The sequence below is a fragment of the Histomonas meleagridis genome (genome assembly GCF_020186115.1).
Source record: "Histomonas meleagridis strain 2922-C6/04-10x chromosome Unknown contig_20, whole genome shotgun sequence".
NCBI classification, from domain to species: Eukaryota; Parabasalia; order Tritrichomonadida; family Dientamoebidae; genus Histomonas; species Histomonas meleagridis.
This window is the reverse complement of record NW_027150805.1, coordinates 1,030,172-1,043,324: the sequence shown is the minus strand read 5'-3', so window position 1 is coordinate 1,043,324 and position 13,153 is coordinate 1,030,172. Positions and strand designations below refer to the sequence as shown.

Sequence of the window (13,153 nt, the reverse complement as noted above, 5' to 3'; positions counted from 1 at the left end):
TCTTCCACAACTAGAAAATGCATATCTTCCAATTGTTGCAACATTATTTCCTATATTAACAGATTGTAGTGAATAACAATAAGAAAAGACATTACTATCGATTGTTTCAACTGAATCAGGAATTATAATATTTTGTAAGGAATAACAGTTATCAAATGCCCTATAACATATTGTAACAACATTACCTAAATTCAATGTTTCTAATTTCGAACAATCTAAAAACGTACATTGTTCAATCGTTCGAATTAATTTTGGAATTTCAATATTTTTTAATAAAGAACAATTGTAAAATGCATTTTCACCAATTTCTGTAATACTATCTGTAAATTGAACTGTTTCCAATAAAGAATAAGCAAATCCATAATTCTCAATTCTAATAACAGAACTTGGAATACTATATTCTGTATTTGTTTTTTTGGGTGGATAAAATATAATTGATGTTCTGCTTTTATTATAAAGAATTCCATCACCATTTAAATTTGAAAAATATTTATTATCACTTGATATTGTGATGGATTTAATATTTGGGCAATCACGAAATGTTGAAATTCCAAATATAGTTTCTTCCCCTTTAATATCAACTGTTTCTAAATATATACAGTTAGAAAAAACAAAATCCCTAAATTGAATTGAATGAGGAATTTCAATATTTTGGAAAGAACAACGAGAAAATGCATTACTTCCAATCGTTTCAATAGAATCCACAAATGTGAATGATTTTAATGAAGTACATCCGGAAAATACCCGATCTTCAATATTTTTAACAGAATGCCCAAGATTAACTGTAGTTAAATTTGCACATTCCTCAAAAGCACAAGTCCAAATTGTGGTAACACCATCGCCAATGTTAACTGTTTCTAATGCAGAACATCTATAAAATGCATCCATTTCAATAGTAACAACGGAATTTGAAATATCAACAGTTTTTAAACGAGGCCATTCGATAAAAGCGCGATAAGGAATTATAGTTACATTACCACCGATAATAACATGAATTGTTTCACTTTGATATTGTGAGTCAAATTCACTTGAGCTAGTTATTTCAAGCGTTCCTTCTGAGAATTTTTCATGAGTATCTTTAAAAAGAAGAGCTAAAGATATGGAAATAAAGAGAATATTCATCTTCATTTATTTATGACTTGACAATTGAATTAACACCCAAATTCTAATAAACGGTTATTAAATTCACCCAAATTTTCGGCAATTTTTGAATGATAAATGGGTAAATTTCAGGTTATACTGTGACGGTTTTTCATCTGGGTTAAAGTTGTTTTCACTTAGCATGTCCTAAATTGAATGCGTTTAAACGACGATGTTTGTATGGCCATACGTGACTGTCAAAAAGTCGGTCATTAAAAATTTTATCGTTTACAAAAGTGAACTCTGCACCACTTTTTGAATAGTAGAATTTTGTTCACAAAAGTTAATTAACGTGCTGGTGGCTGTAATGTCCTCTTCACACAAGGAAAAACAAATGCAAGAATAGAAAATAATATATAAAATTTAAATTTATCAAGGATTTTTATCGGAGAAGGAGAAGAAATTATCGATTCTGCACATTTTGGTAATTTATACATTAATAAAAATTTAAAGATATAAAACTTTGCATAATTCCCCAATAAAAAATATTTGAATTAGTTTTAAAATCAATTCAATAATCTAATATTTATTAAACATTAAAATTTCGTTGTTTTTGTATTAGCAAATTCTTTGCCAATGGTATTATCGATGGACACAACACGCAAAGCTTTTGTAACTCGACTTTTGCTTCATCAAATTTTGTACATTTCACTAGAAATATTACAAGGAGCGTTAATGTTTCCTTCGAAGGTGATTGCTTAAACAATGCTCTTGCTTTTGTTAGTGCAAAATCATTTGTTTCATCATCATCATTTTCAACTTTACAATTCAACATTTCATACAAAAACAATCTAATTGCCTGATCTGAAGACGGGAATCTTTTTATTGTTGCCTTTGCTGCACCATATCTTGTATTTGCTCTTAATTGATTCAGGAAGAAATATAAAGGGTCCTTTTCAATAAACGGCGACTCGACGGTTTTCGACTTTTCCGTAAACGACAGAATTATCCTATCGATCGGCTTTGCCAGAAAAAGCGCGTCACTTTTCACTTTATTTAACACTTCAATTGCTTCATCGTTTTTCTTCATTGCATGTAAACATAAAGCGTAAGCGATTTGATTATATATATCATCTTTTTCAGCGAATAACTTCGCGGCGTCTTCATACGAGTTATTTTTATACAAATCGAATTCTTTAAATTCATTTAATGAATAATTACCAATCAACAAAATCTTATTTTTGATTTCTTCATTATCATCGACGAATTTTAATGCGTTTTCATAATCGCCAATTGCTTCATAAGCTTGACAAATATCATTTCTATTTCTAGATATTAAAGCGAAGTTTAAAGCTTCAAGTAAATGATTTGATCTTAAACAAAGTGATGGAAGAATTTCTAAAATATTTTTTGTACATCCGAATTCAAATGCTATTAACGCAGCGTCAAATTTGCTTACGTCGTCACTTTTCTTAGTAAGTAATTCCCAAACATCTGGATCATAAGGGTTATATTGTCTTGCCATATTTGTTGATTGTTTAAATAATTCTTCATCATTAATTAGATTTGCAATAGCTGCACAACATCCAAATGAACGTGATGCTTCAATATCAGTCGAAAGTTTGGAAGATACACATAAACAATGTCGTGCAAATGGATATCGATTATTTAAAGCAAATGAAATCCCCAAATTCATCCATAACAATGAATTTGTTGGAAATGTTTTAATAACTCGACGTAATATATTTAATGCATCTTCAGGTTTGTTTAATAAGTAAAGTGAATGTGATAAATCTATAAAACTTTCGGCTCGTAAATCAAGTTCAACTCTTTTCTTATATAAGTTAAATGAATTTAATGAATATTTTGCGTCGTTTTTAAGATCAAAACATTCGACATAAAAATCGCCACAAATTTTTAAGACGGAACTTAATGAATTCCATTTCTGAGCAAATTTTTCAACTATATTTTCTATATTATTAATTAACTTATTACATGTTTCAAGTCGACCAAATCGTTTAAACCTTCGAATTAATATAATAATTTGTTGTAAATAAGTATAAAATGGTAATGGATTTGTTTCGATCTCAAAATATTCGGATGTAAATTCTTTGATTTCAATTGTTCTTCCTAAAAATGTGGAAACTTGGTTTTCTAATGATTTATCAGGTTTCCCAATCTTCCGTAATTCTTCAGTGACTTCTTTCGCAGCCATTATTCTCCCTAATATAATATAAGAATAACCTAATGAGCTCCAAGCTTCATAACAATTCGGATTATATCTTAATGTAATTTGGAATTGTTGAACAGCATTTTCATGTTGTTTAAGTCTTTGTTGTATTAAACCAGATCGAAAATGACTCCATTCAGTGTCAACTCTTTCGCATATTTCTAATGCTTTTTCGAGTTCATTTTTTCCGATGAATTCTTTACTAATTAATTCGCACGCTTCAATATCAGTTGATCCTAATTCGATGGCTTTTTGCATTAAAAATTTATACTTTTCAATGTCCTTCTTAATTGTAAGTTGATATTTCCCAAACATTATATAGATATTCGGATTATTTTTATCATTTTTCAAAGCATTTATAAAAATACTTTCACATTTATCGCCAAGTTCATTTCGAAGTTCATATGCACATTCGGCTTTAATTCCATAAAGTTTCGGTTCATCTGGTAATTGTAATATTGTCTTAAGTCTATTTATATCATTATCAGATTTATATAATTGTAATTCAATTACTGCCTTTTCATACGTTGGAATTTCTGCGTTATTATCATTGTTAAGAATTTCGGCTGCTTCTTTAACACGTTGATGTCGTACTAAGATTTCTAATAACATTGATTGCCCAAGTTTTGTATCAAGTTGTTGGATTTGTTTTATTGTTGATATTGATCCATCAATGTCATTAAGTTCTTCTTTTGCTTGAGATAATAATATTAATAATTTTTTCGATTGTGGAAATTTAGTAAGGGATTCATGAATATATTGAATTCGTTGTTTTGGATCTGTAATATGTTCACATATATATATTCGACCTGATAAAAATGATGGTATTAAACTAATCTCCGATTTAAGTTTGGAGATATTTCCTTCTTTGGCTGCTTGAAGAAAATCACGAAAACGTGGTGAACCTGTTTGAAAATGTTTAAGAGCTGAACCAATAGGATCATCTCCTAATAATGTTTCAACATAAAGACGGTCGGGGTGCCCCTCGGGGAGGGTTAACGATAGAGGAATTGCTTTGAATGGATCAGATTCGTCAAGATACAAATGAATGAGAGTGGAACATGCTTCAGGATCAGATTGTGCAGCTAGAGTAAGAATTTCAATACGGAAATCTAACGTTTCTGGAGTTTCAGGAATATATGTGGATATTGGTAATTTTATGCCATCGGGTGTGGAACGAACAAAATGAATAAATTCATTTGTAATAAGGTCATCATCAAATTGTTTGAGAAATGGCGCAATTGCTAGAACGATTGATTTATCATGCTTTGAATTTTGCATGGCATTTTGAATAGTTGCCTTTAAATCTTTGGATGTGCCACCTTTACTATCTATTTGAATAAAAAGTTTCCATGCAAGTGGATCTTCTGGTTTTAATCTAATAGCACTTTGAATAGTGGTACGTGCTTCGGTCCATTTTGATTGCTTAAGTGCCAAACCAGCTTTTAAAATAGCAACTTCAAATTGATGATAATGTAATCTAAAACTTGGGGGTGAAATTCTTGAAATTGTTCGATTTGCTTCTTCGTATTGTTGAGATGCTATCAATTTTTGAGCCTCCTTAATCCCAAGGTCAATCATTTTTTTATCCTTAGCTTCTTGTTCAGCTAATGGTGATTTAGGAGGCATGATGAGTGCTTTTTATAGGACACCCCAAACATTCAACCACATAATTAAACGGTCTTCGTTCCTTATGTTAACGAAATTCGATTTTTTTCCAAAGTATACAGATTCAGACGTAAAAGTTAAGACATTTGGAGGAGCAGTTCTATCGATATTAACAATTTGTGCAATGACAATTTTATTTTGGCATGAGTTTTTACAATTATTTATTCCACGTCTCCATGATGAAATTGTTGTTGATACATCACGCGTAGGAATTTACAGAACAATGGCAGTAACATTTAATATGACAATTTATTCACCTTGTAATCATTTTATACCAATCGCATATGATTCAGATGGAAATCGACAAATTAATGTCCACAATGAAATTCGCAAACAAACTATTGATGAGAATGGTTATGCTACAGGAAGTAAAGAATGGATCAGCATCAAAAAACATAATGTCAAAAATCGTAATAACACACCAACACGTCCACAAACTTGTGGTAGTTGTTATGGTGCAGGTACTAAAGGTCAATGTTGTCAAACATGTGATGATGTCATTGATGCATTTAAAGCCAAAGGATGGGACCTCTCATCAATGGATAAGTGGCAACAATGCATTGATGAAGGTTATGTTAATTTTGGAAAAGAAAGTTGTCTTATCTCAGGAATGATTAAGTTACCTCGCGTTCGGGGCACCCTTCTTTTTACAACCGTTGATGATGCGAAACCTGCAGGGAAAAAGCTTCGTGATATCTCACATGTTTCTCGCTCATTGAACCTTTCTCATACTATTCATTATTTTGAAATCGGTGCCAATGTTCCAGGGATGAAACATCCACTTGACTCGCTTACTTTTATACAAAAACAAAAAGGAAGAATGAGTTATAAGTACAGATTAAATGTGGTTCCAACTAAATGGATATCCACCAGAATGTTTGAAGTGAATACGTATAAGTTCACACCTGTATTCGTTCAAAAGAATATCACAGAAACAATGACAAGAGATGTTCCAGGAATTTATTTCCAGTTTGATATAGCTCCTTTCTCTGTTGTGTCAACAGAAACAACATATTCATTGTGGCAATTGATTAAATCTATATGCGCAATTGTGGGCGGTGCATTTGCTTGTGCATCGCTTGCTGATCAATTTTTGTTTAGAGCTCTCACAACAATGGAAGGAAAACGAAGAATTGGTAAAGATTTATAACTTTTTGGATATTTTTATAAAATGTTTTCAATACAAAACTGTGTAAAATAAGTAATATATATAATAATAATAATTTTTCATTAAGTTTTAAAATAATGAGTTTAATAACAACAAAAAAACAATCATTTTCAACTATTTGTATATAATCAAAAAGCAAATTGCTCTTTGAATTATCTTTGCATTACTTACTTTTTCTTCTTGCAATTTTTGAGCTAGATTGAGAAACTTCAATGTTCTTTTCAATAAACTGTCCAGGTATTATAAGTCCAGATGGTATTTGGCAGTTGTTTCTATCCATAATTTCTTTAAATGCTCTTATTCCTTTTGGATCCTTGGAAAATTCCTGAGAGTATATTGATGATATTCTTACATTTTTAAGTTCATTTTCCTTTTCAATCATCAATGTTGTGTTTTCTTTAATTGAAAGAAGTTCAGAGTTTAGCTTTTGAGCTAAATTCTTAATTTCAGTTGATTGCTTCTTCATTAATACTTTTTTGTTGTTGTCGAAATCAATATCTGTCTTTGCAAGTCTTGACTCTAGATCAGTTTCTCCAATGACATAAGCTAAATCACGGAGACGCTTGGCCTCTTGGAAGTTTCCAGACATTCCTGCTCCTTTAGATTGTAAAATAAGTTCATCTTTTTTGGGAATTGCTCTTTGCGTTTCATGCATTTTAGCAACTGCATACTTTTTCATCAATTCGAATAATTCTTGCTTATGCTTCTCTTTTAATTCTTCAAATGATGTATTTATCTTTCTACGTGAATTGATTTCATTCATTATTGATTGTGATTTTAATTTCTCTATATTTTGTTCTGAGTTATAAATAATACTTTCAAGTTTGTCTGTAAGCATATCAATGTTAATTTTAGTAATTTTATTTTTTCTTTGATTTTTAATCATTCTTTCAATTTTTTCTGCTTTTTCAAAATCCAAATTTTCAACAGCATTCTTTTGCATAGCGCGAAGCCTTAATGATCGTTTTAATTTGTCATTATCTTGATTATTTGTATTTTTTGCTTTCATTTTTTTCTTTCATTTAAACGTACCTTTCATATCACATTTCATCATTTATCAAAACAGTAAAAATTTAAAATCTGTTAAATTTTAACAATTTACTCAAGCTTAATGATTTAATAATTACAAAGAAACCAGAAGCTTTGATATCAATGTGTGCCATTGTATTGCTTCTTGGTGCGTTTTGAATGAAATAGCATATTCTGCGCCCTTCTTTGTATCAAATTTGATAACATTTTCCTTGTCCATTTCCTTTTTTCCAGGTGGAAGCACAACCGCGTTCATTATTTCTGTCATGTGTACTGCAGTTCCATCATGTAATTGTGCTTTATTATCAGTCCACATTAATATATTTGCCTCTTCAATAAGAACAAGTTCATAACTCTTCCAAGATGTCTTCCTTCCTTTCTTTGATAGAACTTTAGCATTAGCTCTATACACAGAATAAACTTTAGGCTTTTCTTTCGACTTTTTGATTCGAGCGGTTATCTCATCAATATTTGAATTCATTCTGATCTCAATTAAATTGAGAAGCTGTGGTCGCATTTCTTCTGAAATTCGTTTGATTTCACCGACTTGAGGAGAAAGAGCTTTCACGCAATCAAGTAGAAATTGTGCAGGCTTAGACATTGTAGGATCGACGCTATTAGAAAGTTCAAGGAGTTGCTTAGAATGACGCATTAATGCTTGAATAAGGCGTGGACGAGTGATTAAATCTTTGATGATAATTACCCACATAGAAATGAAAAAGAATACAATTTCTATTTCAGGTGATTCGATAGGAGCAGTTAAACGCTGGTAATATGAAGCATCACATGTTAATATGATTTGTTCTATTTCATCAAATTTCTTGAATAAAATGGGAATCATTGTGGTGTATGGTGCAAAGCCAATTGCGCAATGATCGCAAATAGCAAGTAATATATCAAGGTTCATCTTGAAGCCATTTTGTATTTTCTGTTCAATTGCATCAATAAATGGATACATATGAGGTCTAAAAAAGTGGTCTGGTGAAGTAGTGTGAAGGAAAGAATGCGTTATATCATAAGATATTTTGATTAATAAGACAAGTGTTTCTTGTGTTAAAGTTGAAGAAAGAAATATAGCATTTGTGAGTGCCATGATTATAGAAGAGATTGTTCCCCAATTAGGTTCATTAGTATGGCAATGAGTTAAGATTAAAAAATGGATTTCTTGGATGTTAGAAATAATAATTTCTGGATGTAAAATTGAAGTTGTGATTAAAAACTTTGCACTACGGTCACGAACATCTTGGTCATTTGAACAAATAAAGCCAAGAAATTGTTTTAGATTAGAAGACATTTAATGAATTTAATTAAAAAAGTTCCCGAAGAAAAATCAAAAAAACACCTTCGACGGGACTCGAACCCGCAACCCCAGGATTAAAAGTCCTATGCTCTAACCGTTGAGCTACGGAGGTCTTCGATAAATATAATTCAGAATATCTTGTGTATTATAATAAAGATTTGGTTAATAATAACTTTTTTTTATTTTATTATATTCCAAAGAAAAATTTTGTTTATACTTAATAAAATCATCAATAAATTAAAATAATTTATATTTTTTTATTTAAAATTCTTTCACAACTTTTTCTTGGAAGTTCTTCATTGCATTGTATGCTTCTTTATATTTAGTGTCAGCAGGAATTTGTGTCAAGAAGTAATGTATTGATTGTTTGAATACTTCTGCAGTTTCGCGTGTCATAATATTTGGTTGGAATCTAAACGTGTTACAGATGATATTCTTATTTGGAGACACTTTAGAGTAAGAAAAGAATCCGATTGAAGCGCCTGCTTGTGATGGGTCAATGCCAAAGCTATCATCCAAGTCAGGAATTGACATGATTTCGAGATCGACAATTGGATGCTTGAATTTAACAGGTCCTAAGTTGGACAAAATCGAATGCATCTTATATGGATCTGAAATATATGGATAATGTTCAACTCCGTAAAATATTCCATCGTTCATTAAACCTGTTAATGACTTACGAAACATTTTATAGATATCAGATATCGTTGAATTTTCTTTCTGCATCGCATATATACTTGGCCCCGAGACGCAATTTCCGAAATTCCATCCTACTCGTGATGGATCAATGAATCGACGAAGATCAAAAATAATTGGAAGAGCAAGTGGAGCGTCTGGACGATTGCCATATGCGTTTAATGTGAGTGAAATTGCTGTGCTAAGTGCTTCTGTAAGTGATTTTGGACGTTTTGCTTTGGAAACGTAACATTGAAGCTTTTCTGCAGGAATTCTGTCATCCATTGGGAAAGGCTTGATGTGTTTAGGAGCAAGATGTGGATCAGACATATTAATGATGTAATGCGAACATTGATTATATGGATAAAGTTTAGGTTTGACCCTTTCAGCTTGTTCAAGTTCAGGCTTGAAGGCATCGTGTGTTGGAATTGGGAAATCTGGTTCTTTGATATTGTCATCTAGTGCATGATTTATAGCATCAATTAAGAAACCAGAGTCAGAAAGTGCATGAGATGAATTAACAACAATGATATGATCGTTGGCAGCAATTGTAGCAAGACGTTCGGTGATTTTTGGCATATGATTTTTAGCAATCCATTCGCATGCTGTTCTGCAGTCCTGAATATAATTTGGCAATTTTTGTACTGTAGCATCTGTTGTACGTATATATTTTTCATCTTCAACTTTTGTCCTTAAGCCAACAAAGATTTTCCTAAAATTACTTAATGTCTTTCCAACATATTTTGGATCTGTAAACTTGATTGCTAAGTTCATCCATTCTGGAAACAAAGGATGAGCGAAAGCCTTTTCAATTCCTGCAAGTGGTCTTAACATTGTCGACTCAGATAAAAAATGACCAACAAAATCCGATAAAATTTCAATATGTCACAAACGTAAACTTCCAAAGAATGCTTTCAAAATTGAAATCTTAAAAGCTTTACGAGCTTTAAAGTTAATTGAAATTTTGTTAACTTATTCAATTTGTTGGCCAGTTGCTGAAACAGAATAGTGCATAATTTATAAATTTTCGCTAACAATGAAAACTATCAATGCTAACTTAAACTACAATAAATTCCTAGTATATTGTTTGATTAATCATTGATAAGAATGAAATCATTCATAAAAAACAATTTGATATTTTAATTAAAGATTAGCTTTTGATAAAGAGTTTACAGAGAATTCACATACACAAGAAAATGTTCAATGATTTTGTAAAAAACATACAAAAATTAAAGAATGACATCAATATTTATTCAAAATTTAGTTCAAGTATTTTTCTATATTCTGTAATAAGCAACGCGGACATTGCGAAGGTATAACAGGCAACAAAAACGACTTAAAAATCTCATCGCCACCGTTAATTCTTTTCTCATCCAATTTCTTCTTTAAAATTGTTGAATTTTGCATCATTTCGTTTGCGTTTAAGATATGGCCACAGTTAAATACGTATAACTTTCCATCTTTCAGTCTTAATGAAGGTACCACTGTTGAATGTGGTGCATTTTGTAATAAGTTTAATGACAAATTGTCAATTTTCGTAACGTTTTCATTTTTAGTCACATTTAATTTTGGTAAAATGTTCAACAACTGAATTTTCGATAATTTCTTTAAGTCATTTGGATATTTCACAAATGAAATTCTTGAAAATTCGGATTTTAATATATTTTCATCGTTAATAATTTTTTCGTCATTTTGTACTATCAATGAATGCATTACTTCAGAAGCAGCTTCGATTGGTAATTCATTTAATATTGGAACTAATGCTTTAATACCATTTGAAGTTTGAAGTAATTCCCATTGATTAAATAGAGCTAAGACAAAAGCTCGAAATGGCTCTTTATCAAACAAATTCATTAAATATTCTTTCGGATATTGTTGTGAAAGTATTTTCATATCATAAAACGAAGGACTTTCATTTGATTTGATTGGAGTTTCAAGTAATTTCATTGGTGTTGAAGCAGATCCGACAATAACATATTCGTTATTATGTTTAATTATTTGTAAAACATTTCCAATTCTTTGTGAATATTTTAATGTTTTTTCTTCTTCGTATTGATTAATAATTAAAATATATCCAGAGCCAATAATGTAAACTTCATTTGTTCCATTTTGACAAAATTCGATTTCGAAATTTACATTTTTCATTTTGATTTTATTATCTTTGATAATAGCAAATTGATTTCTGGATAAAATTGTTATTAATATGTTGTATGTCGATGATATTGAATGAATAAATTGTTTTAACAAATTGACTTTTGTGATATCTTTATGATCTGTTAATGAAATAGAATAAAGTTCACCATATTCATCAAGCGCATAAAGAATATCATTACAAATTGTTATGTCAACATATTGTCCCATTATATATTTACCATCTTCAAAGAAAATACCTCCGGAAATAGATAAAAATATTATAATTTTATCGTTCGTTATCATTTTAATTGTCGGATATATATGAGAAAGTTCAATTAAATCAATTCGTGGAAGTTCTGTTTTATATACTTTTAATATATTATCAGTTAAATATAACGTTTTACCTTTTAATGCTATTGATGTAACTTCAATACTTATATCTTTACATATTGAATTATTAATATATAATTTGTTCTCATAAACATAAATTGGTGTTTCATTAAAATATAAAAGTTGTATACATATTTCATTAATACCAATTTCTTCTTCATTTATATCTAACATTAATTTATATTGCTGTAATAATGTTTTATACTTAGAAGAAAATGAGAAAATTGGTTTTGTAGGAAAATCAAGTTTCGAGGCACTTTTTAGTAAACCAATCGAATCGTCTTCAATTTCGAAATAATTATTATAACGAAACAATAATGAATTAGGTATAGATTTAAGGACATGTGAATCTTTCTTTTTTAATGCTTCGACAAAACCTGATTTAGAATATTTTATTGGTGATAATAAAAAGTCATCTTTTTTAAATATTTTCTTGACTTCAATATTAAAGTTATAAAAAATCGAATATTTAATTAGAACTCGATTAATTAACAATGATAACAATTGTTGATAAATTGATGATGTAGAAAATGAATGAAATGTTAAATGTAATGAAAGTCGATCATAACCTTCTTGAAGAAATCTCATGAATGAATCTTTCAAATTACATTCTTTTTGTTCCATAATTACAAATGCATCATTATAATTATGACTCTTAATATATTCACTTATTATATATTGAAATAGAAATGAAATATTTAAACCAAGTCCTTTTCCAATAAATAAAGCGTTGCTAATGTTGTGATCAAGAACTTTTTGTATAAAGATACTATCAATATTTTCTTTGACACTTATGAAAAGTATTGAATTCGTTGAAAATAAAATCACTTTATCGGCTTCTGAATCAACAATTTGAATACTTTTACCGTTCTCCATCAAAAGTTTTGTCTCTTGTTCGTTCGATATCAGAAATCGAACATAGATTTTGTTTTGTGAACAATAAAATATAAAATGCTTTGTAATTGCATATGATTCAATGTCTTTGGAATTCATCTTGAAATTTGTGATTTCTTTAATTTGTAAATCAGAATCATAAAATTTCATAGTCTGTTGTAGAAATGATAATTCCCAATCGCTTTTGGTATATGAATATTGACAGTGAAAAGGTTTATGTGGATCATATTCGATTTCAAGTGAATTTATTATTTGAGTTATTTCATTGTTTTGCGAAAATGAATGTTGAATTTGATAAACATTGTTTTTGGTAAATGCTATGATATTAAGACAATCTCTTGTGGATTTATGCGTTGTATATATGATGTCAGATAAGTCAAAGAAATGTGGTGTATAACTTTTGGAATTTATTGTATAAATATGATACCCGGATTTTTCAATAAAAACAAGATTCGAAGAGGTTTTAGTGTTCCACCAAAATACTTCTGTAACTGCAAATGGCAATTGAAACTTGAGACTATAGGTTTCTTTACGTGATTTCTTTTGGGTGACTCCAAAAACTGAAAGTGGAAATTCTGAACTATCA

The 13,153-nt window shown here is 29.9% G+C and overlaps 5 protein-coding genes across 5 annotated transcripts; 1 reads left to right on the top strand and 4 right to left on the bottom strand.

Moving 5' to 3' along the window:
- Positions 1 to 1,669: 1,669 nt before the first annotated feature.
- Positions 1,670 to 4,939, bottom strand: GO595_002903 (TPR-like protein; the record flags this gene model as incomplete). The annotated part of the gene is made up of 1 exon (XM_067915864.1): positions 1,670 to 4,939. The coding sequence occupies one exon, from the start codon at positions 4,937 to 4,939 to the stop codon at positions 1,670 to 1,672; it is 3,270 nt and encodes a 1,089-aa protein (XP_067776704.1).
- A 64-nt stretch (positions 4,940 to 5,003) lies between these two features.
- GO595_002902 (endoplasmic reticulum-Golgi intermediate compartment protein 3-like) lies at positions 5,004 to 6,128 on the top strand (the record flags this gene model as incomplete). The annotated part of the gene is made up of 1 exon (XM_067915863.1): positions 5,004 to 6,128. The coding sequence occupies one exon, from the start codon at positions 5,004 to 5,006 to the stop codon at positions 6,126 to 6,128; it is 1,125 nt and encodes a 374-aa protein (XP_067776703.1).
- A 181-nt stretch (positions 6,129 to 6,309) lies between these two features.
- Positions 6,310 to 6,801, bottom strand: GO595_002901 (uncharacterized protein; the record flags this gene model as incomplete). Its single annotated transcript, XM_067915862.1, has 1 exon — positions 6,310 to 6,801. The coding sequence occupies one exon, from the start codon at positions 6,799 to 6,801 to the stop codon at positions 6,310 to 6,312; it is 492 nt and encodes a 163-aa protein (XP_067776702.1).
- A 468-nt stretch (positions 6,802 to 7,269) lies between these two features.
- GO595_002900 (uncharacterized protein) lies at positions 7,270 to 8,469 on the bottom strand (the record flags this gene model as incomplete). Its single annotated transcript, XM_067915861.1, has 1 exon — positions 7,270 to 8,469. One exon carries the CDS (start codon positions 8,467 to 8,469, stop codon positions 7,270 to 7,272), a length of 1,200 nt encoding a protein of 399 aa, XP_067776701.1.
- Positions 8,470 to 8,736: 267 nt separating this feature from the next.
- On the bottom strand, positions 8,737 to 9,984 carry GO595_002899 (uncharacterized protein; the record flags this gene model as incomplete). The annotated part of the gene is made up of 1 exon (XM_067915860.1): positions 8,737 to 9,984. One exon carries the CDS (start codon positions 9,982 to 9,984, stop codon positions 8,737 to 8,739), a length of 1,248 nt encoding a protein of 415 aa, XP_067776700.1.
- Positions 9,985 to 13,153: the final 3,169 nt, after the last annotated feature.